The sequence below is a fragment of the Paroedura picta genome, chromosome 3 (genome assembly GCF_049243985.1).
Source record: "Paroedura picta isolate Pp20150507F chromosome 3, Ppicta_v3.0, whole genome shotgun sequence".
Classification (NCBI taxonomy): Eukaryota; Metazoa; Chordata; class Lepidosauria; order Squamata; family Gekkonidae; genus Paroedura; species Paroedura picta.
Genome location: NC_135371.1, coordinates 151,971,853 through 151,996,716, shown reverse-complemented (window position 1 = coordinate 151,996,716; position 24,864 = coordinate 151,971,853). Strand labels below are relative to the sequence as shown.

General features: G+C 44.8%; 1 protein-coding gene across 1 annotated transcript in view; it reads right to left on the bottom strand.

Annotated features, from left to right (window-relative positions):
- Positions 1 to 14,414: 14,414 nt before the first annotated feature.
- STXBP4 (syntaxin binding protein 4) overlaps positions 14,415 to 24,864 on the bottom strand; it is a 161,028-nt gene continuing 150,578 nt past the window's right edge. Inside the window, exon 23 of the mRNA XM_077328682.1 lies at positions 14,415 to 14,713. Within this exon, the coding sequence (XP_077184797.1) occupies positions 14,695 to 14,713 (19 nt within the window). The 3' untranslated portion in view covers positions 14,415 to 14,694. The remainder of the gene's footprint in view (positions 14,714 to 24,864) is intronic.

The window sequence follows — 24,864 nt, the reverse complement described above, 5'->3', positions numbered from 1 at the left end:
CTGGAAGGTGAACAAATCAACTGGAGGATACTGCTGTGTGGATGCTCTCCTATGCATGGATGTAACCTTTGTTGCAACAGAGTTTGCAGTCAACTTGCATTCTCCAACATTTCTCTACTGTTCTTTTTTTAATTCAATCTGTTTTAGGGTGGTTTCATTCAGTGTCTCCTGTGCTTTGCTAGAGGACTCCACTTCTTCTAGTTCTGATGGCAGCAGATTTCCATTCCAAAAACCAGGGAAAGATGCATGATCACCCATCATTAGATTCCACTGAAGAAACATCAGCTGATCATTCTAGGCTATGATCGAGTGATCAGGTTTCCATAGGATGGTTTATTAACAGCTGTAACAATAGCATAAGAGCCTCTTGTGGCGCAGAGTGGTAAGGCAGCAGTCATGCAGTCTGAAAGCTCTGCCCATGAGGCTGGGAGTTCGATCCCAGCAGCCGGCTCAGGGTTGACTCAGCCTTCCACCTTCCAAGGTCGGTAAAATGAGTACCCAGCTTGCTGGGGGGTAAACGGTAATGACTGGGGAAGACACTGGCAAACCACCCCGTATTGAGTCTGCCATGAAAACGCTAGAGGGCGTCACCCCAAGGGTCAGACATGACCCAGTGCTCGCACAGGGGATACCTTTACCTTTTAATAATAGCATAGTGGTCCACAACATCTAGCATTGCATCTCAGAAAATGAGGGTTTTGCACAACTTGCACAAATGCGGGTTTTGCACAACAAATGCGGGTTTCTGCACAAATGCGGGTTTACACACAACTAATCCATTTGAATATTCCTAGGTCACTACTCAAGTGTCCTGACTCCTTACATTAAGAATGCTGGCAGGATATAGTTAACCTCTACCGTTGAAGGGTGTAGAGTAGCCCTGTAGGTGGCTGTATTTTCTGTCTGCTCAACATTATCCTGGGCAATTTGTCAGTGTGGAGACAAGGCCAAATGTTCTCCTCGCAGAAAGAGCATGCTTCATCTTCTTTCCTAGAGTATAACCTCTTTAGTGCCCTCCCTGCCCTTGCAGTTCACAGTTAGGAACAGCTGTGGTTGCCATAAGCAGAGAGTTTTAGCATTCCTGGATCCCTCCACACCTGTGGGAAAGCTTTGGTAAATCCCTCTCTCCCCATGTGGCTTATTTGATCTCCCTCCCTCCAATTTTACAGACAACATGGGGAGAGATAAAACTTTGGCCCTAGAGAGACTCTCTGATCCTTCATTTCAACTGTGTGGGGCCAGGCTGTAGTTCAGAGGTCGGCAACCCCTTGCACAGATGTTGAATAGTGTCATGCCCCCAAGCCAAGGGTGGAATGAGAGAGGAGTATGAATGAATGAATGAATAGAATTTATTGTTGAAGCTGAAGCCATGCAAACAAAGTGTTAAAACCGTGAAATAAATAATATACACACATATATGTCACAGTATAAACAATAAGGAAATTGCAAGGGCAGAGTAAAATAAGAGAAATGGAATGAAAGAATTATGCATCAACTAAAATCAGGATTCCTCATCCATACTTGAACCTTTTTCTAATAATAGTGGATGAGGAAATGAAATTAGCAACCATTAAACTGATGTGTGTGTGTGGGGGGGGGGGACGCCAGCCAAAAGAAATATTGTTTTATCATTGTCAGATCCATAGACAGAGGACAGTACTGTGTTCAGCCTGATTCGAACGTGATACAGGATGTAGTGAATAGAGCCTTCTACTTGGTGAAGCCTGCAAGGGCACAACCTACAATCTGGTGGGACCCGATTAAATCTGCCATGCAAGTATGCAGAAGGGAAGATCTGGAACCTTACAGAAGTAAAGGCTTTTCTAATATCATTTAGGTAGTATAGCACTGGGACTCTCTGTGGACCGGGAGCAGTAATGTCACAGATGAGGTACACCAGGCCAAATGCCCCCCCCATGTGGGTGCAGGAAGAGGTGGGGCAACCTGCCATGACTAAAACTCCAGCCTGCAGCCTGACATGAAACCTCCAGTGCATAAATGGTCATATGCAAGCACACGTTCTCAGATACAGTGATGGAGCCAGACGTGTAACGGTAGTAGTCTGTCTGTAGAAATAGACAAGAGCAGGAATTCAGGAGTGCCTTAAAGACTAACAAAATTTCTGGTGGGGTAGGAGCTTTTGTGAGTCACTGCTCACTTCTTCAGATACAGCCAGACTGTATCTAAAGTAGTGATGTGGAGGTGAAGAAGAAGAGTTGGCTTTTATACCTTGTTTTTCTCTACACCGAGGAGTCTCAAAGCAGCTTATAACCCCCTTCCCTTCCTCTCCCCACAACAAGCACCTTGGGACTGAGAGATCTTTGAGAGAACTGTGATCGGCCAAAAGGCATCCAGCAGGCTTCATGAGGAGGAGGAGTGGGGAATCAAACCCAGTTCTCCAGCTGCTCTTAACCCTTCCACCACGGAGGCAGGCAGTGACAGCTCACCTTGAAAACCCCACAGGGCCACCATAGGTGGGCTGTAACTGGACCCCTTCCCCCCCAAAAAATGCTTAGATATATTTGAGGATATTAAAACCCAGTTAATACCTGGGCTTTAAAAGGAGAGGGCATGCCTGAAAATGGCGAAGGGCCTGTTTCTCAAGGGGGGGTCTCTGAAGGGGGAGTGAAGCTTCCGTGGTGAAGAAATACTTGTGTGCTTTTATATATTTTCTGTTTACGCAACTCTCTTCCCTCACAGAAACGAGCAGGAGATGAAATTTCCGTTCTGCTCTTATTTTGTTATATTAAAGAAACAGAAGAAAAGTTTCCAACAGAGCTACTAATGCACTGCAGGCGATGGGAACAACAGCAACAAAATGGAAGCTCCGGCAGGGAGACAGCCCACCTGCCACAACTCAGCACCAAGTCTTGACCCAGTTTTCGATTTGCAGCTTTCCCATGAGTCATGGGGGTGTGAGCTCTGCTGGAGACAATTTGCAGGCTAGAAAGAAGCAGTCCTCGCCCCTAATGAATGTTCTGTCAGTTCCCCAGGTGTGACAAAATCACCCATCCCCAATATTCAAAGGACAACCTATATCAACACCGAATAGCTACAAAATATTCGCAGTGCAGAATATATGTAACAGTCAGTTAAACTGTTAGTCGGTCCTGAAACATTTTCCCTCTAGCACAAGAAATTAGTTTCATCCTCTCCATGTAAAAAGGGCTACCAAGAAAGTGTGGATATGTGTGTGGGGGTGACATAGCATCTCAGGGTCATTCGGTCTGCAGACTTGATAGGTAGGACTGGTTAGTTCTGGTGTGCAGTTATAAGCTGTGGCCTCATTCCAGATAGGAAGGAAAGAGGGAAGCTGTCCATGAGCTGATCTCTCTTTTCAACCTAACTTACCTCACAGAGTTGTTGTGAGGATAAAATGGGGGGACCGAGATCCTTGGAGGAAGGGTGGGGACACTAGTAGGCTGAACTTAGAGAGACGCAAATCAGGAAGGCAGACTTTTTATTCATAGAGATAATGAAACAGAGTTCAACAAAATGATTTCTGTATCAGAAATACTACCACTGGGTAATAATTACACACATACAATACAGGTACTTGATTTGAGTAATATTAATTAATTTATTTCTATGCTGCCACCCCTAGACCAGCTAGCCTGTGGCAGCTCAAAACAGCAAAACGACAGAACGTTTAAAAACATGACATAAAAACCCACTCCCACCCACTCATCCTCTCTAATCATCCCTATTGAATGAAATGATTAGAAATTGAGTATTTTTTTATTTTTAAAGAAAACAATCCTTAAATGTTAAGTGTATTTCAACCCAGTGATCCTATCATTAGGATTTCCAGGCCCAACCTGGGAACTATGGGGGACCAAGCGGGGCAGGGGATGTGAGAGGGAGTGATGGCACTTCTGGGAAACACTAAAAGTGATGTCATGCCTGCCTAGGCATTACGGTAATTCTTGGCAATTTGTAGAGAGGATTGATGTCACTTCTATGTTTTGCCTGGAAGTGATATTAATCCTTTCTAGGAATTGCCAAAATACTCTATGGTTTTACCATGGAGTTTCTGGTGATTCCTAGAGAGGTGTGACATCATTTTTTGTTGTTGTTGTTGCTTGCAGAGATTAAAACATTCTTCTCTGTCTCCCAGTGGCTGCTGGAGTGCTGCCAAGCAAGGCTGTCTGGAAACAGGAGATCTCATGCCCCAGCAGGCACAGAGCAAGCCTGCCTATCACGCATTGTCTTCACAAACGTAGTTTTATAAATCCTTCAAGAGGCAGGGCGTAAGACAGAAATATCAAAATATCAAAAATGCAAAAATATCAGCATGGTCTATTAACTAAAATACAAAACTAACAATGGTTGGCAGTTTCAGCACTGGTGATATGCCCCCAATTAAATGCTTTTGGAAAACAGGCTTTCTCCTTGCATTGCTATGGCATCATGCTACTTTTTATACCATCCAAGTTCTCCTCAGCTCTTCAGCAGTCTCTCCCAAACTTACTGTGCTGCATTGTTTCAGGGAAGATCACAGCCAAACTATGCTGGCTGTGGTATGGGCAAGAAGGTCTGAATTGTCCCAGCCCTACTCTCATAGCAGCCATTTCTCCTGCCCCTGTTCCTATGGTAGATATCGTCCTGGCATTCCACCAGGGTTTTTAAAGTGTTTTTATTGGCACTTGGCTTATTGATATGATATATCGGTATGTTCATTCAAGGTTTTAAAAATCTTCTGAAAAATCCCCAAGTTGTTGGTTGATGGTGGTAGAATGGCTACCATAGAGTTACCATGGTGGTAGACCAGCCTCCGCTGGGAGTCACGGCAACAATGGGGCTTCAAAAGGAAGGTGTTACTGTGTGGTAACAGCCCGTTTTGTAGACTTAACCAAATGATCAGATCTGCTCCAGCTCTGTCAACCACAAGAATACAATGCTGAGGCACAAAGTAGTTCAGTATTGCATTGCTCAATGCATGGCAATAGATTTTGAGGTTTTTTTGGTAGCATCACAGCAAGGCCTTTTTGTTCCTTTTTAGTAAATACAAGTGATTGCGGGATTTTGATCTAGTACCATTTATCCTTTAAATGCTAAAAGTAATTCAAATTGAATTTTTCTAGGACAGCAAAGAGTCTCATGGTACCTCAAAGATTAATAAACAGGGCCTAATCGGCCTAACTCTCTTCATTAAATCCTGCCTTCAGTTGGAAGACAGACACACCAAAGGAAAGAGGGTTGTTCTTATAAAGGGAACAGAAAGCCCAGCAATTCAGGAGACATGTGGGTTAAATGACTGCAGAGCACTAATTGAAGGAAGATCCAGTCAAAAGAGTAAACGATTCAGTCACAATGGATTACTCCCACTCCAGCTACCTTTTTTTGCCTGAGGCTGCATTCAGACAGAGAACCTTGTGTTTGAACTTGGCTTCTTGTTGTGTTCACAGTCTTTCTACTTCATCCCATCACATATAAAGCACCCTTAGAGATGCCCTGGCTTCAGAAGTCTTCAATCAAATGCCACCTCATCCAAATTAAGATATCTGGATAAACTAGAGCTTGTTTTTTCTTCACAAACTTCAGTTCCAAATCGCCAACTTAATGTGGGCTTGGACTCTCAGTTTTGAGGGAAGATACAAACTCTAATGCATCCAGGGGCACATTTGGATGATATATTTGTGACCGCTGCTTATATGTTATATGTAACTTGCTGTTGATGTTAATTGGGGTTTTTATGGGGATTATTAGATTTTTAGAGACTCTTGTGGCACAGAGTGGTAAGGCAGCAGACATGCAGTCTGAAAGCTCTGCCCATGAGGCTGGGAGTTCAATCCCAGCAGCCGGCTCAAGGTTGACTCAGCCTTCCATCCTTCCGAGGTCGGTAAAATGAGTACCCAGCTTGCTGGGGGGTAAACGGTAATGACTGGGGAAGGCACTGGCAAACCACCCCATATTGAGTCTGCCATGAAAACGCTAGAGGGCGTCACCCCAAGGGTCAGACATGACTCGGTGCTTGCACAGGGGATACCTTTACCTTTTTATGGGGATTTTATTGTGTTTTAACTGTTTATATTGTAAACCTCCCGAGACCAATTTGGAGAAGGGCAGTCTAAAAAATTAAATAATAATAATAATAATAATAATAATAATAATAATAATAATAATAATAATAATAATAATAATAATAATAATAAAAAGATGTAAGACTGAAGATCTTGGAAACCAGATACTTCCCTCACACTCAACACATAAGGGGTGATGATAAGGATGACAAGCCACGGATGACAAGCCATAAAAGGATGACAAGCTAGATTTGTGACCATAGTATTAAAAAAAAACCTATTTAAGGTCAATGAAAACATTTTTTTTGCCACATCTTCTTGCTGTATTCCTTTATTATTGGATATATACAAATCAATGCCTTCAGTACCGATACATCGGTATAATTATTGGTTTTGTGAATTGTGGCTTCCTCCACTGAAAAACAAAATAGCATTTTTACTTAACATAATTTTATATACACAAATAGACATTAATATTTAACATTGCATATTAACACAGAGCTAGCATACTTTTGCTGTGCTAAATACACAATTATAATTGCAATACATCATCATAATGTTTTTACTATTCCTCTATCATTATTTTACTAACATTCAAGAATCTTACCCAAATACAAAGTGATTTAAGTGTACCCTAGAAGTTTGTGATAATGGCTACTCCTCTGGAAAGTTTTCTTTCAAGAGAGAGCATTTGTAGAGGCATTGTATAAACATCAGAATAGGTTCAAATGTTCAGGAGAACAAAATCCCTTTCTGGGACTGTACAAGTTCACACTGGAAAAGAACATTGTAGGGATGTGGCATGAGACATGGCCAGACAAAGAAAATCGGTCTCTCACTTGTTCCAGAGGGCCTGCAAGATGGAGCCATTCTGCCAGGTTGACGCCAGGAAAGAATATCATAGATACTGACCTCCCTGATTGACAACCCAAGAAAAATCCCTCAAAATTCTATCCAACCTTCACAAAGGCTCAAATGATCAGAAGGAGGTGATCTTTTAATGTCAAAATGTTTAAAATGTAAATGTTTATGTGTATGATTGTTTTTCAGTTGTTGTCAGTCATCCTGAGTCAATCAGAGAAGGGCAGGGTACAAATAATAATAATAATAATAATAATAATAATAATAATAATAATAATAATAATAATAATTAGGGCTTGTGTAGGAAATCTATTTCCATTTCAAGATCTCATCTACAGAAAGTAAAGTAAAAGATGGGTCTTCAGACTGTACATAGTTCCTTTCAACCACAACTAGTCGCAATGCACCAATGAGGTATGGTCAGTGTTTTGTCCAGCTTGGCCATAAAGACTGTTGGGTGACTATGGATAAATCATTTCATAGTTGACTTCAGAGGGTTATTGTAAGGGTTGATGGGAGAACCTCCTACACTGCCGTCAGCTTGTTGCGTGAAAGGCCAGGGTAGGGGGAATATTAGATTAGATTATTCGAGGGCAGAACTCTCAGGTCAAAGTATAAGAGATTCAATGTGGTGTATCAGTGCGAATATCAGCCTAGAACTGGGGAGATCCAGGTTCAAATCCTTAACTAGCCATGAAAGTCACTGAGTGACTTTTGGCGAGTCATTTTCAATCAGTCAAACCTTCTTCATAGGTTCAGGTAGATGGGTGTGTTGGTCTGAAGCAGCTGAACGAAGTGGCACCTTTAAGACCAAGAAAGTTTTATTCAAGATAGATACTTTCGTGTGAAGTGTGCATGCACACCAAAGCGTATGCCTCGAATAAAACTTTGTTGGTCTTAAAGATACTGCTGGACTCAGACTTTGTGCAGCTACTTTATAGGGTTTGCTCTCAACAGTAAGTGGAAAACCATGTGTCCTTTCCTGACCTCCTGGGTGGAAGAGGAGGATAAAAATGGAAGAGGCAGCTGTGACTTGTCGTTGTGCTAGAGAAATCTTCACTGGAGTCTGCTGAGTCCCCTTAGACCACCTCAACCAAGTGTTAGGAAGTGCCCCTCCCTGCCAACAGTCTCAGGGTGGCTGACAACATTAAAATCCCATGCATGAAGGATTTAAAACCATGAACAATTGAAACTTTAAAACTATTTAAATGAATGCTCTGATACTGTCCCCATAGGGGCAGTATAAACTCATTTAGTCTTTGTATCCCAGGTTCAAATTGGAGGGAGGTGGAGGGGGGCAATATGCTACCAATGGCCTCAACCATATGCCTGGTGGAAGAGCTCCAATAGGGCCTGGATCTCTGCAGGCAGCTCATTCCACCAGGCTTGAGCCACGGCCAAAAGGACCCTGGCTCTGGTTGAAGTCAATCATACTTCTTTGGAGCCAGGAACCACCAACAAGTTGGAATTGCAGAGCACAATGCTCTTTGGGAGCAGACAGGACGGCCTCTCCTTCTGTATTAGCAGCCATCTGACTAGTAGCAGCTCACTGCCTGGCTTTTGCAGCCAAGGCTGTTATCAGCAGCCTTGAATTGCTATTGAATCATGTCTGTGGTTTCCCACTTGTCTTTTGGCAGAGGAAAAGAACATGGCTTCTCAAGGGGGGAGGGATTTGATGAACGAACTGTGATCTTCTCTGTCACACATACACAGACCTCCCCACCTGTGTTTAGGAGTCATTGAGAGAGGAACGTTTGGAGACGTTTTAGGGCTGAAGGCAGCAGCTAGCTCTGGGGCCGTGCCAGGCAGTCCTCCAGTTCTCAGAAACGTAGGTATTGTTAGTCATCGCTGGAGGGCCTCTGGGCTGAGAGATTAATAGGGATTTTCCCCCTCCTCTTGGCATATCTTACAGTCAAGCTTGAGACAACTGCAAAATGTGTGCATGTACTTTCATGGGTGACTGACCTGGTTTGAACTGAGCAAGAGCTGTTATGCAGAGTAACTACATTTTCAAAGCTGTTCTTTGGAGGTGGTCCATGGCTGGCAGGATGCCCAAGGCTGCACACAAGCAGCTAGCCTCACAGAAGGGGAGGAAGGACACCGATTGGTCCCCCGTGTTCAGTGGAATTAGGAAGTACTACTTGAAAGGAAATCTTAGTAGTGCACCTGTTTTCACACGCAGAAGAAGAGTTGATTCTTCTATGCTGCTTTTCTCTACCAGATGGTGTCTCCAAGCAGCTTACAGTCACCTTCCCTTTCCCCTCCCCACAACACACAACCTATGAGGTAGGTGAGGCTTAGAGAGCCCTGACATTACTGCTTGGTCAGAACAGCTTTATCAGGGCTATGGCAAGCCCAAGGTCACCCAGTTGGCTGCATGTGGGGGAGCATGGAATCAAACCCGGCTTGCCACATCAGAAATCAGTGTTCCTAATCACTATGCCAAGCTGGTTCTCAAGAGGGCCCCAGGTTCAATCCCCGGCATCTGTAGCTACAGGATTTCTGGTGGTAGGGAAGACCTTTCTCTGACTGACACCCACTGACAATCAGAGTAGCTCATGTCAAGGAAGACGCAGTAGAAGGCAGCTTATGTCCATGTCATCAGTCAACTGAAGTAGCGGCCTACATGAATGGGACCTCTGACAGCATTCAATCCAAAAGGGCTTCCCTTGGGACACAGCTGATAATAATTTGGAGTAAATGTTAATTTTCCTTTGATTGCCTACATTTGACTCTCTCAGCAGAAAATTGGCTTCTGGGGGAAATACTTTGAATGAAATCTCTCGAGGCTGAATGCAAACGCATTTTCCAGCTCTACTCTCAGCCGTCGGTGTGCACAAGAGAAAAATAGGCTCTAAAATGTGCTATTTTTGATGTGTGAAAAACATTTCTCAGAGTGCCTCGCGTCAGGCTTCTGCCTCAAGAGACGGCCTTGCAGGAAGGTTGATTTAGAGCCGAGTGTCAACCTTCTGTCCATGTTTGATTTCAGTCTATGGAATGTGGAAGGACAATTTTATATCTTCAGCAATTTATTATTATTTTTTATTTCTTGCTGTCAGCACAATGCAGGTACATAGCTCCATTTCTAGACTTGCAGAACAGCAATGCCACTGATAAACGTACAGGCAACATGAAGGTATTGATCTGCTGAGCCCATTGTTTTGGTAGGCATGGGAAATCAAGCCATTCCCATTGGCACCCCCCAATTTATTACAGCTGTTTTGAAACCTTATCAAAGGCACAGACAGTGAGGCAGCTTTTAGGTGGCTGCTTGCCAGCATCACTAATCAGGATTTTAATTGGGCTCCCCCCCTTTTTTAAGGCTTAATTTAAGTTCAATTAACTATGTACAAAGCAAACATACTGCTTCATAAAGAAATATGATCATGCTATCTCCTAATTATATAGAATTTACATGCATCTCTCTTTCCTGGAGGAAATGTCACATAGGAGCTTGATACGCTGACTTTTAATTTACCCAGACATCTGTTTGATGTGCTGTAATGAACAGGAAAATGCCTTTAGCAAATATGGATCTGTGGGTTTTTAAAAAATCATTAGGTTTCTACAATGGACTCTATGGAAGGGATTGTATACTGTTCTTTAGTGTTTTCCCCAGATTTCTGACAGCAGAAGCACACTTTTCCCTGCAACAATACTCAAGAAATTCTTTACTCTTACACCTGAAAAGGCTTTTAGGGTCAAGGGTAAGGCTTACCTGCATTTTCTGAATGAATCATTGTCCTGACTATGAGGCTTGATTGGAAAGACCTCTGTCTGGAACAGTGACTCATCCAGAGATGCAATGGCCAGCCAATTCTACTACATCCCCATATTAGGAGTACTGCAGTGAGCCAATCTGATGCCAGGATGCACCCTCCTCCCACCGGAAAATACCACTGACTGTGGATTGGCACTGTTAATTATCCCATTGATTTCTCATGGCACCTCAGCAGTTCGGTCACAGCAGCACCCGTAGATACAGAAGTACCGCTACAGTTTGTTGGCTCTCCTTGTGATTAACCATAATTAAATAATAAGAACTAGGGATTGTTGGAAGGGAACAGATGTGTCTTCAGGTTGCAGTTGATGGGCTGTGGCTCAGTAGAACCTAAAACATTGGGCCTTTTCGCACGGGGATCTTTGTTGCAAATTGTTTGCGGAATGAAAAATCGCCATTTAAAATAGTGGAATTCGTCGTTATGCATACCTGCCTTTGTAGTGGAATCAGTTGCGTTTTTTAGCGTTTCCCACAGGCTTCCAGTCTCGGCAGAAATCGCTAGAAAGGAAGCGCTATTGCCAAGCTCGTCCCGCCCCTGGCCGTCAAGCAGCCAATGGGCAGCCGTTAGCATGCTCCCAAACAGCCCCTTTCCCTTTAAGAAAGGTTTTTTTTAAAAAAAAACCGACCCATAGCAACGAATCTAGGTAGATTCGTTGCTACGGAGAGACCCATCCAGCTGCCTAATGTGAGCTGTCGTTTGATTGTATGATCGTTTGCACGCTGCTTAGAGTGATAAAAAAAAAATCCCCCCCCCTCTCACGGGCCCGATTTTCGGCTGAATTTATGTGTAAAAAATAAAGGGACTTTATTTAAGCAAACGGGCTTTTATGTGGTTTGTGCTTAGTGACTAAAGGTGAAGGACTGAAGCCAGGGAAGCTTCTAAACAGAAAGAGGCTCGCTGGTGCGTTTATCCCCGCTCGCTCGGAGAAAAAAAAATGGCGATCGCTTCGCCGGAAGTTTGGAGGAGAGAGCCAGGGGGAGGGACTTTGAAGAACCAGCAACAATGGTAACGCACAGGTCTTTAGCGCTACTGTTGCAGATTGGTTGCAGGAGTGTATCGCTATCCGGAGGGTGAATCCACTTTTCTGGATTCCCCTGAAAGCGCTACAACGAAGCGCTTTTTGCGGGTCGGTTTCAGGATTGTTGCAGATTGTCTACAACGTCGTGGGTTATGGCAAATTAGTAGCATTTCCAATTAGCAACCATTGTGCTATTTTGAAGCCGTGCGAAATGGCCCAATGTTTACATGTGGAAAGCCCCAGGTTCAATCCCTGGCATTCTCAATTCAGTGTTGGTAGGCACCCATTGGGGCTGATGGGGCACAGGGCACAGTCATCAGAGATTGGTTGAGCCAATTTTGGTTTTGACCCCATCTTCTTTCTCTTGCACAACCACAACAGACAATGCAGAGGGAAAATTCCAGTAGTACAAACTAGGGAAAGCTAGTCCTACCTCTCTCTTCATAACTGTGCTTACAACAGGAGTGGGCATGGCCAAATGCAGAAGACAAGTCTTGCCACATGCCGAGCCACTCAACACACAAATCAGAAGAGTGAAGTTTACAATGAAGAATACAATATCTGCAGGTCTCAGTCTGACCAGTAAGGCAGGCTTTCTCAACCAGAGTTTTGTGAAACCCTGGGGTTTCTTAACAGCCCTGGAAGGGCTTTCGCCTCCAGTGCTTAAACTGTCTAGGTCTACTGAGTGTTTTATCTGGATTTGCTGTATACCGAAGAAGCAGTGTTGGTTTTTACACCCCACTTTTCGCTATCCAAGCAAGTGGCTTACAGTCGCCTTCCCTTCCTCTCCCTACAACAGACACCCTGTGAGGTAGTGAGGCTGATAGAGATGTGTGAGATCAGGGCTATCAGGGCTGCGACAAACCCAAGGTTACCCAACTGGCTGCATGTGGAGGAAGGGGGAATCAAACCTGGCTCACTAGATTAGAAGTTGCTGCTCTTAACCACTGCACCATGCTGGCTCTCTGAGTCGAAGCCTTAGTGCAGGGGTATTCAACCTGTGGTCCTCCAGGCAGGGGCTCATGGGAATTGTAGTCCATGGACATCTGGAGGACCACAGGTTGACTACCCCTGCCTTGGAGGACTCCCACCCAAATACTAGCCAGAGCTGAACTTGCTTAGGTTCAATGATCTAATGAAACTGAGGTAGCTTGGGTCATCCAAGACAGGGCAAATTTATATAAGGGGCAGGGACCACTTAAGACTTTTTCTTATGTGTTATGTTCAACAGCTGAATTGTTAAGTTTCCTCCCCTCACCCTTCTTCAGGGCCAGGATTAAGCTCAAAGGCAATATTTCCCCCTGCTCACTCAAAGGGAGAAGCTTCTCCTACCATTCTACACCAACAAGATTTCATTATACCATGGTGGGACCTGGGGATCCCCTGGAATTATAGCTAGTCTCCAGGCTAAAGTGATCAGTTCCCCCATAAAAAAAATGGCTGCTTTGGAGGCTGGACATCATAGCATTAGATTCGACTGAGGTCCCTTCCCAAGTCCTGCCCTCCACCCCCAAAGTCTCTATTTCCCAAACCAGAGCTAGGAACCCTAGGTGAGACATACCTCTTCTCCAGGCTTTCCCCTCTTATTGACAACAGAAACAGATCTGCCTTTTCCTCCTGCTGCATTTCCAGTGGTAGAGCCTAATATCCCAAGAGAAGGAATATGCACAAAACAAACAATCCTGGATTCAGGGCATTGCATAGGCCTGGTTACAAAATGAGAAACAAAATGGCACTCTAAAGAGTCAGTTTGTCAGGGCTATAGTAGTCGGATTGCCAGGGGATGAGAAGGGGAGGGATGTAAGATTGTTTTATGTACTGTTCATATGTTCCATGTAAACCACCCTGAGCCCCCGGGGAGGGCAGCATACAAATAAATAAACAAACAAACAAACAAACAAACAAACAAACAAGATCCAGACAGGGGAACTCCTGGAGATTTGGAGATGGAGCCTAGAGAAGCCTCAAAGTAGCTATTTGGAGCCTCCAAAGTATCTGTTTTCTGCAGGGGAACTGATCTCTGTAGTCTGGAGATGAACCATAATTCCAGGAGAGACCCGGTGCCCAGCTGGAAGTTAGCATCCTTCTCTAGTAGCCATAAAATTTCTCTCAGAGTATTTCTGACCAGTGATATTTTTTTTCTTCCCTTCCCTGGGAACAAAAGACAAAATGGAGACTGACTTAGCTTAACAGGGTGCCAGGCCCTGGAGGTCAGTGATGAGGCAAGCAGGAGAGACCTGGGAGACAGTAACTCAGTTGCTCTAATGGATCAACCTCCAGTGTAGGACTTGCCAAGAAGCAAGGAAAGGAGAGGCTGGGAATTAGGCCAGTTCCTTTTGGGGATGTGTGCAGTGATACTTTTCAGAGCTTGAATCATCATATAAAGTTTGCTCAGGTTTTATATTTAATTTGAAGCTATCATAATGATATCTCTAGAGTTGCTCACCTTAAGGGCTTTCAGGTGTGGGATGCAAGACTCAGTGGGAAGAAGAGTTGTTTCTTATATCCCACTGTTCTCTACCCAAGGGAATCTCAAAGCAGCTTAAAATCACCTTCCCTTTCCTCTCCCCACAACAGACACCCTGTGAGGTAGATGGGCTGAGAGAGCCCTGATATTACTGCTCGGTCAGAACAGCTTTATCAGGACTGTGGGAGCCCAAGGTCACCCAGCTGGTTGCATGTGGAGGAGGAGTTGGGAATCAACCCCAGCTTGCCAGATTAGAAGCCACCCCTACACCAAGATGGCCCTCAGAGACGAGAGCTCAACTACTTGTGACTTGAGGGTTCCATCACATGGGATCATGGCTATGAATTAAAATCCGCAATCCAACCTGAATGGATCACAGACCTTTCTGGAACTCTCTTCATCATCTTCCTCTGCAGGACCACAGACATCTTCTGAGCTTGCACCTCCTATGAGTTCCAGGAAAATTGTGGCTATTCAGACACGGAGCTGCCCTCAGTGCATTGAACAGAGAAGACTGTTTTCCCCAGAGGTTCTCTAAGAGCATCAGGGTGCCTGTGGAACTCTGCATCCAGTCAGAAGAAAAAGAAGGAAGAAAACAAAAGAAACAGACATAGAAATTTCACTGAATGAAATCAATGGAAGAAAAAGAAGAAGAAGAAGAAGAAGAGTTGGTTCTTATAAGCTGCTTTTCGCTACCCAATGGGGACTCAAAGCGGCTTACAGTCGCCTTCCCTTTCCTCTCCCCACAACAGACACCTTGTGAGGTAGGTGAGGCTGAGAGAGCTCTGATATCACTGCTCAGTCAGAACAGCTTTATCAGTGCTGTGGCGAGCCCAAGGTCACCCAGCTGGCTGCATGTGGGGGAGTGCAGAATCGAACCCGTCTTGCCAGATTAGAAGTCTGCACTCCTAACCACTACACCAAACTGTCTCTGTACCTAAGTACCTGTATTAGTAAACTGGAGTTTGGGGTAGCTTGATGGCTATGGGAGTGAGAAGAAATACTGTACTGTTTTTCTAAAGCTGGTGTTTCTCTTTTCCTCTCTTTAAAAAATGTTCTTACAAGATAACTTGGGTGTTGACGTTGTGTTGGATGTACACAATGAGAGACACAGAGTAGGTTGAGGTGCTATTTTGTTATCACTCCTTTGCTGGGGGAGATGCGTATGTTTAGAAAAAGTAACCTTTGCAAGTCTCTCTTTCCCCAACAACCCATTAACTGGGGGACGGTGTAAGAAGGTTTGGCACATTTTGTTAATGAGTAAGCTTACTGCTACTGAACAGTTACATCTTGTACTCTGCATACATTGGTGGTGGGGCGGGGGAGGGGAGAATTGGTGACTATTTGTAGCTTTTGGAAATGAAAATCATCATCAAGAAGGCATAAAATCAAAAACACAGGCCACACTTTAATATGGGTTATCTGTACACCGCCCGTGGCGCCGCGGGCGCCACGGACTAAATAAAATAGTAAGGGGTTCTGGGGCGGGATGTGTCCGGGATGAGGAAGGGTCCGGGTTGGACCCTTCCTCATGACAGACAATCAGATTGGTCCCTCTGATTCCCAGCCCCAGTAACTGCGAGCCGCGCGCAGCGCCTCTCGCAGTTGCTCCCGGCCTGACGCGTCAGGCCGGCCCCTGAGGGAGCCCCCGGCAAGACTCCAGCCGCCGAGAACCTCCAGCCGCCGAGACTCCAGCCGCCGAGAGGGAATCAGGGCCAGGCCGCGCCCGCGCGGCCCGATCCGCAGCCGCGGCCCGCGGGTGCGGCCCGATCCGCGGGCACGGCCCGCGGGCACGGCCCGCGGGTGCGGCCCGATCCGCGGGCACGGCCCGCGGGTGCGGCCCGATCCGCGGGTGCGGCCCGATCCGCGGGCGCGGCCCCGCGGGCGCGGCCGGGCGTGGCCGGGCGCGGCCCGATCTGCGGCCGTGGCCTCCGAGAAGCAGCAGAAAGAACCCACCCCGCCCAGCCGCAGAAGATCAAAAAAACCCAGAGGAGCCGCCGCAGTCCAGCGCACCACGCCTGGGACTCCCCACCAAAAACCACGAGACGCCGAGGAGCCGCCACCCGCCTCCTCTTTCAGGTAGCCTGTCCCTTGCTCTGTCCCTCGCCTGCCCCTCGCTCTGGTCCCTGCCTGCTAGCGCCCATTGTCTTCTGGATACAATGGGCTTTTTTACTAGTTTATTTATAATTCCGGGGAAATATTGTAACCATTACTTGTACAAAGTCTAATATATCAGTTTTCTAAGAATATTCTAGAATGTAACAACATCCATTCCTCTTTAGGTAAAGGTGAAAGATTGTACACCACAGAACAATTAGGTGAGGGTTAAAAATCTCAAAGGCTGGTTTTACAATGTGTGTGTGTGTGGGGGGGGGAAGGGTTGGTTAAAAAAATTAATCACCCTCCATTCAGCCCAAATATAGATATGCACACACAGTCACACATTCATTTACTGGGGCAATCCCATAGCTATGAAAACATACTAAAGACATCAGGTAATGTAGGGTTACCAGATGTAGCCTGTCTCTTTTTAGAGGACACATCCTCTCTTTTTGGTGACTATCATCTTTGGAGGCTTCTTCAGGAGGTGGTGGGTTCTCCATCTTTGGATATTGTTAAACAGAGACTGGGTAGCCATCTGACGGAGAGGCTGATTCCGTGAAGGCTCAACGGGGTGGCAGGCTACAGTGGATGAGCGATAGGGTTATGAGTGTCCTGCATAGTGCAGGGGATTGGATTAGATGGCCCAGGAGGTCCCTTCCAAATCTATGATTCTCTGATTCTATGGAGGTCTTTAAAAAAAAACTGATAAAATGTCTTCTTGGGTTGGAATTTAGGAATCTAGTGAGTTGCAGTTGTCACTGCTTAAACAGTTGGTGTGTTTCAAATAGTGATCACTTGTTTGAAGTAGTCAGTCAGGAAAAAGGTCCTCTTTTTTGCTCTTCAAAAGCTAATTATTGCAATGAACACAGTAAGAGAAGAGGATAAACTGCAAGAGACTGTGCTCCAGTATTCTCCCTCTGGGGCTTTGACAGTAGGGATGGAGCGATTGCCTCCCCCTAGAACCACAGAGAAAGGAACATCACAGTAAATCAGGTTCCTTCAACAGCCTGAACATCTCGCTAATCCTCATACCCCTGAGGTGGGGGCAGCTCTGGACCGGGGTGAAGGGAGGGAGTTTTCACCGCTGCCAGAATTTGTGATTGTTATACAGCAGGGTTTTAATGGGGTCTTGCTGCATTTTTATGTTGTTACCTTCCACGAGCCACTTGCAGGAGTGGCAGGCTACAAATTAAAGAATAAATTTTAAAAAATAAATAAATGTACAATCTTTCCATTCTCTGGAGGTCCAAGGTGGGTCAGTCATGACCAACAGGACATACAAAAGCATTGTACCTCCAGGTGGGTCACTCAACATGTTACCTGTATGCAATGAGTTCCATGGAGACCACCCCGAAGGAAAGAAATACCCCATGGAGGTAGCTCGGTCCTTAAAGCCCTGCTGGGACTTCCAAAATTCCTAGCATTATCGGACACAACATTACAGTTCTGAGTCTGTCTTCCCAGTATAGAAACCACAGAGGACTTAAAGAAAATTATTTTACTTTCATAAGTACAGAACATTTAAGACCCATCCCTTTTTTCCCATCCCAATAATCCCTTTCTGTATCAATATGGTCAGCGCTCTTAGCAACCAGGCTGTTTCACTCTCTTTCTTGAGGATCCTTGGAATTTGGACAAAAGAAGGCCCCTAACTATCTCTTCTGATTTGTGAAAGCAGCATTTGACTTTGGAATAAAGGCCAGGTACCTCCTCAAGTGGCTGAGGGCTGCCTTCATCAAGTATGTATACACTCACCGAATCTTTATACAATGGAGTTCAATGTTATTTCTTTCTATTACCAGAGTCCTGCCACTCAGGAAACATTTTTAAAAGGTTCTTTGAAAAAAGCACCATCTCAGTCCCTCAATGTCTTTTCAGCTTCATCTCTTCTCCTTGCTCATTTCCCCAGTCCTTACGTTGGGCACTGTCTTTTCTCTCTCCCTGCCTTCAAATCCCCCTGCAGTGTCACATCTTCTTCTTTTTTCTCTCCTGCCCAGTGATTAAAGGCAAAAACTGCCCGAGTGCTGGAGGGAAGATACTTTGCCTAGAATGTGCATCTCAGATCTCTCTGTCTTTCTTGGCATTCAAAGCAGATCAGCCTAAAATCTTCTAATGGCAATCATGGGAACTCAACGTTGGCTACTGCTGAAAACCAAAATAAAAGCCTTTGAACAGAAATAACCTTGTACTCTTTCATATTCTTCTGCCTTAAAGCATTCAGATTGATACCCTGAGGCCAGTCACTTGGAATAATTGTGGACAATCCTATGTGTGCATCCACAGGGAGGTTTTTTTCCGGCTTACTCAATGTAGTGATTGTTTATTTGTGTTCGGAGCACCCACATTATGTTTTTTCTCTAACTATTAACTTTTCCAGCTTTTCCCACCATTAGTACATTCTCAAACCTTGTTTGATATGATCTTTCCAGGAGGAAAAAAAAAATGTAGTCCAAGCATGTCAGCAAAACATCTGGCTAGGAAGATGCAGTTTAAAAAGGTCCTAACAATTTTATTTATTTACTTATTTACTTATAATTTAATTTATACCCTGCCCCTCTCGACTAAGTCGTCCCGAGGCAGCTTACAACAATAAAACATACCCCATAAAACCCCATAAGACATTAAAATACAATCCCTAAAAACAGATTCATAAAATCAAGAAATCCAGAGATGGTAAAAACAAACAAACAAGCAAACAAAAACCACGAGATCACTCTCCATCCAATCAATCAGCGGTTAGAATCTTCCCAACCCCATTTCTCTAAAATGGAAGAAGAAAGAACCACGTAGGCCACTTAGAACTCCTTAAAGAAAGGGTACTATCAAAATGCAAAAGACAGATTTTTTAAATTGAACAGATTTTTAAAATTCCAGCAGACTTCTGACCTTAAATTATTCTCTGTTCCCCCCAGGATTCAGGCTGGTAACTAATTTTTTAGTTCTTCCCTCCCAAGGGCCACCAAGTCTTCTCTTTTAAAGCTACAGGCCAACCTGAACCTGGGGATTTGGTTGGACTAGCCATTATTCCACTGGGTAACACTTGGGGTGCCCTCATGTGCATGGCCCAGGCTAGCCTGATCTTATTTATTTATTTATTTGTTGGACTTATAGCCCGCCACTCCCATGAGGCTTGTGGCGGGTCACATTCAATAAAACCCCCATAAAACCCCTAATACAATAAAATACCACATAAAACCAGCAAACCCAACCGTACTCAACCAATCAAAGTGGCGGCAGCACTACACAACTGAGCCCATATCCCTAGGGAGGAATAAACAATCACCACCAAGTAACCCGGGGGGGGGGGTCCGATCTACTATTGTGGTGACGGCCTCAACCATAAACCTGGTGGAAGAGCTCCGTTTTGCAGGCCCTGCGGAAAGCTGGTCAATCCGACAGGGCCCGCAGCTCTTCCGGGAGCTCATTCCATCAGGTAGGGGCCAGGACCAAAAAGGCCCTGGCCCTGGTCAAGGCCAGACATGCCTCTCAGGGACCGGGTACCACCATCAGATTTGTGCGCGCAGAGCGCAAGGCCCTGCGGGGGGTATAGGGCGCAAGGCAGTCCCTCAAGTATGTGGGTCAGATCTTGGAAGCTAAGCAGGGTCAACAGTGGATGGAAGACCTCCAAGGAATACCTGGGTTGTGACAAGGAGGCAGGCAATGGCAAACCACCTCCGAACATTCCTGGCTTTGAAAATGCCACGGGGTTGCCATGAGTCAGCTGAGACTCAATGGCAAAACAACAACAGCCCCGAGTTCCAGATTCAATAGCACCAATCTTTCCACTGTGCTAGCAAGGCAATGCAAACGCTGATTCTAAATTCCCATATTACTGCTGCATAGATCCCTGCGGACATGTGTGAATCCATGAAGCAAAAGCTTCCCCCTCCCACATCACACTGATCAGCAGCTGAACCTGCTCTGTAAATGTGGAATGAATGGGCTCTCTCCTCTGCATGAGAAGATGATCTTGTATCTCTGCACAAGGTGCTTAGGGAGAGAGAGAGGGTATGCAAACATAGCAGAATTCACAAATTGGCTTGAGTGGCAGAATTAATTGATGGTCTCTTACATCCTTCATCTGACAGTGATATACATTAATTAAATGCACTGTGCTCTTTCTGCTTTCAATGTCTCCTACTGTCTGTTCAATCACCAGACTGCTAAGAGTCTCTAGGATTGTATTTGGCTGCTAGGATGTATTTGTAAATAGCTCTGCCAGAGTTCAAAACCTTCCTGCACTGAGAGAGGCTAAAGGAGCTGGCTTCCTTCAGCTGCGGTCCTCAAACTGCTCTCTTGGCTCAAACTTTAAAAGGTCAGTTTTGCGACCTTTTAAAGTTAGCAAAATGCTTTAGAGCAGGGGTAGTCAACCTGTGGTCCTCCAGACGTTCATGGACTGCAATTTCCATGAGCCCCCACCAGCAAACGCTGGCAGGGGCTCATGGGAATTGTAGTCCATGGAGGATCACAGGTTGACTACCCCTGCTTTAGAGATCACTGTGTAAGAGAAATGGTATTGATTTTAGCCTTTTGAGATTTGCAAAGTGCTTGCATGTTAGCTGCGATTATGCTTGTTGGGGGGGGGGGGGCATTAAAGATCAGATCTCGTCAGTTGTTGATCATGCCAAAGAACACAAGGATTCTAGGAGTAAAGCAGTGTTTTTTCATGTACGAATGCTCAGCACTCTATTAGATGAAGCCAATCTTTTATGAACACCAAAGGAAAATAATAAATATGCTCCAAGTTGTCCCTAACTCTTATCCTGGTGCAACTTCTGGGTACCTTGCAAACGTTTAGCCAGACTTTCTGTCGTTATTATTCAAAAGGAAAGAGACCTTTCAAAGATTAGGAAGTCCCATCTTATTTAACAAAATGGAGCTTAACTATTTTGTATGGATATATGTGTAGAAGGGCACATAAAAAAGCACATGCAAGAGAGTTTCAGTGTTGCTTGTTTCACATGGGCAATATCTGCAGGGACATGTTACTTTTTGAAATCTTCCTAAAAGGATTGCTGAGGGGAAAGCATTACTTTTGGCCAAAGAAAAGGTTCTGCATTGATTTGGTATTTGAAGATGACGGAAATATGGAGCCGTCCAGCCTGCTGAGGAAGCCATTCCACAGCTTCAACTATTGACTGTCCTGTAAGCCTGAGCAGCATCACATGAAAAGATATTTGGTTTTGGGTGGATAATAAGGTTACTTTATTCTTTGGCTACACTGAAATCTTATGATCCTTTGGAAATGACCCAAAGAACGCACAATGCCCAAAATAGATCAAGAGCCCATTGGGTGTATTCCGGACCAGGCAGTCAACTGGATGCTTGCAGTTTCCTGTAGCAAAACATCTGGTTGACAGGACTGAATCTCCCTGGGGCAAAACTATGAAGAAAGAAGAGCAAAATAATTGATTGGGCATAAGTGTGAAGGTGGCATGCCAGATTGGAAGATATGGATGTGAGCATGCGTATTAGGAATGGGATGAAGCAGAAACATAAAGACACATGCAGCAAAGACACAGTAACACATGAGATGGAGGGGAGCCAGAAAAGCGAATGACGGGACTCAAGCTGTGGAAGTATAAAAGAGTAAACCAAGGTCTTGGCAGGAGGAGATACTTTGCCAAAGGATATGTTTAAATGTTGGAAAAAAAACCCCATTTCTGTGGTGAGAAGAGAGAAAATAATTAGTCTAATAATAATTAATCTATTTATGCATTTTTTATTTATTCATTCTAAGATGTTTGTTCTGCCAGAGAGATTTTCAAGACTGCTAACGACCACACTATAATATTGTGACATGCTCCACCCATCTCTGTATGGTGAGAAGTTTCCAGAGCAGGTCTTCTAGTGACACCAGCCTGAGACATTCCTTCCTCTTAATGCTTAAAAGGACAGCCTAGATTTGGCTTCCGGAGGCATCGCACCATAGAGCCATAGAAATCCAAACTGTATTGTCATCTGGCATCTCTAGATTCAGAAAATGGAGTCTGACATGCTGAAAAAAGCACTGTCATCTTGAGGATCAGATTGACACCAGACTGTCATGTGGCTCTCTCCAACACGTCTAAATTAATGTTACTAAATCACTCTTCCTGCTAGTAATCCCCTCACACACACCCAGGTCTATTAGCATGTGCAAACATTTAGCCACACCATTTCATAACTATTTGTTGATAGTTAGATATTGTCTTCTCTTGGAGACAACTTCCTGTTCTTAGGAACTAACCCATCAGACTATTGTTTGGGCTTCTAGCAGGTAGCACATAGCTTGAGGCTACGTTTCAGTCCTAAAAGGCTTTCAAGCCTCATTTATGGGTTTAGTAATCATCCCATCTTCCTGTTGCTTGATGACCTCAAGGTCATCTTTTTCTGCCATGCTGCTGGTCAAGTGACAATCCTCTCTGTTCCTCATCTCTTCTGGATAGGCAAATATACCCTGAATCCCCCTACATTTTCTCTGTTATGTTCCTTAGGAACTTGTATGTTTTGCTGTTGCGTGTTTTGAATGTACCCCAATATTTTCCTCCAATAATTATCCTTGAGTGAAAGTTAAGTTGTCATCTTTATTGTAAAGGTTTTCGACCTTGGAAAAGGACCCTGTAAACATTGGCAAAAAGATCCTGCAGTTGCCCCCTAAATTCCCCATATTTGCCCTCAAGGAGTTGGCTTAGTAGCCATTGACAGTTTTATCCTGAATGAATTTATCGAATCACCTTTTAAAGCTGTTTATTCTTGTGGCTGTCATTACATCCTTTGGCAACAAATTCCACATTTTAAATCCACTCTCCGAAAGGAGTATTTCCTTTTATCTGTCCTGAACCTGCTGCCCATTAGCTTCACTGGATGCCCCCAAATTGAATCCTTTTGGGAAAGGGGAAGTACTGTAGTTGGAACAAAGTTTTGTTTATTGACTTTAATTAAAAACATTCATGCCCTGCTTTCCCATTATCTGTATCCAGTGATTGCCCTTCTCCATGAAGGTCCCTGAAAATATCGAACCCTTTGACAAACACATTCTGGCTACCCTCACAAAGGGCAGCTTGCTTTGTCATACTTCCAGCTTGGCCACTATTGTTGTTGTCCTGATAAACCATAATTCAACAAATTGCACCAGTCTGGTCTCAGTTCCAAATAAAACGAACTTGACCTGGAAATGATGTGAAATCAGTGAGGTTTGCTGAATACAAGTTCCAGTTCCCCACAGGTCGACTGAGTTGGAACAAGTGCATTTGGCAGGTATAGATATTTCTCAACTTGTCCGAAATGTACTTTTAGAGGATATCAACACTGTAAAAGAAAGCAATTATACTCAGAATCCATCACCCAGTTGCTTCCCATAGGACCTGGGTATGTAGGCTGCTGACCAAGCCCTGGAGGTTATGGACTCTCCCTGTTAAAGATAATTTTGATGGATGTAAGGCAATGCAAATGAAGCTTGTTGTGGGAGGCACCATAGATTGAAGAGGCTCTGGGTCAATGCACAAACATTCATTGCATATGAAAGATCTCAAGATCCCTGGCATCCCCAATTAAAAGAACTCCAATATCAAGGACAGACTCTGTCTGAGAACCTGGGAAATTACTGCCAGTCAGAATTGGCCAGGGGTAGCCAAACTGTGGCTCTCCAGATTTCCATGATCTACAATTGCCACGAGAACCTGCCACTACCATACTGGCAGGGGCTCATGGTAATTGTAGTCCATGGACATCTGGAGTGCCACAATTTGGCCACCCCTGGAATAGGCAATACTGAGATGGAATAATGTTTTTTCCAGCTTAATATGAGGCCATTTCCTATGAATCTGTAGAATTACTACGTATAATTGTGGGAGGGGAGATTGCACAAACCTGCAGTTTGAGCATGTGGCTGACCTGTGTGCCCTGGCACCAGTTCCAAATGGATCTTAGGTGAAACTACTCACAGGTTTGGCAGCGTACTTTCTTTAGAAAGTGTCTCTGATGAGACTTTGCTGTCAGTGGCTACGGAGATGTTCCCATTCACTTGCATTGCTTTCTTTAGTGATCTTGTTTCCCCTCAGGGATGTCATCTATGTAGGAGTGTGACTACCGGACCAGTCCTTGGTCCAAGCAGCAAAACCCAGCTGGGTGGAGCAGAGTGGGACTGAGACCAGAAATGTGCAGAAGCCTCAGTAACAGGGCAACTTCTGCAGTCTGACCCAGGGAAGTTCAAGGGGCACAAAAGCAGTGAGGAGGCCTGGGTGGAAGGATATTGGCCTTTTTGGCCCCAGGTGTTTTGAGGCAAGGCATGGTGCAGAGGAGGAGAGGGTGGAGTTTAACTCAAGGGCCAGGTATGAAGCTGGGGCTATAAAAAGAGTAGAAAGGGGAAAGAAGGCAGAAGTAGGAGATAGGTGGCAGGCAGCAGGCCCACAGCACCTCTCCTATGTAATGTAGTGGACCTCTCAGAGATTGGTCCAGTGAATTGCACCTTCAGTGGCCTGGATTGTTGAATAAAGCTACCCCCTGTAATGAAACGGTGAGTGGGCTTGTGATTTCCAGACCCCATGGGCTCCAGGCACGAGGCTTCCCTGCTCCCAAAGGGCAATAGAGCAAGATATCACTGGCAGTCTTCAAGCAAAGGTTGGATAC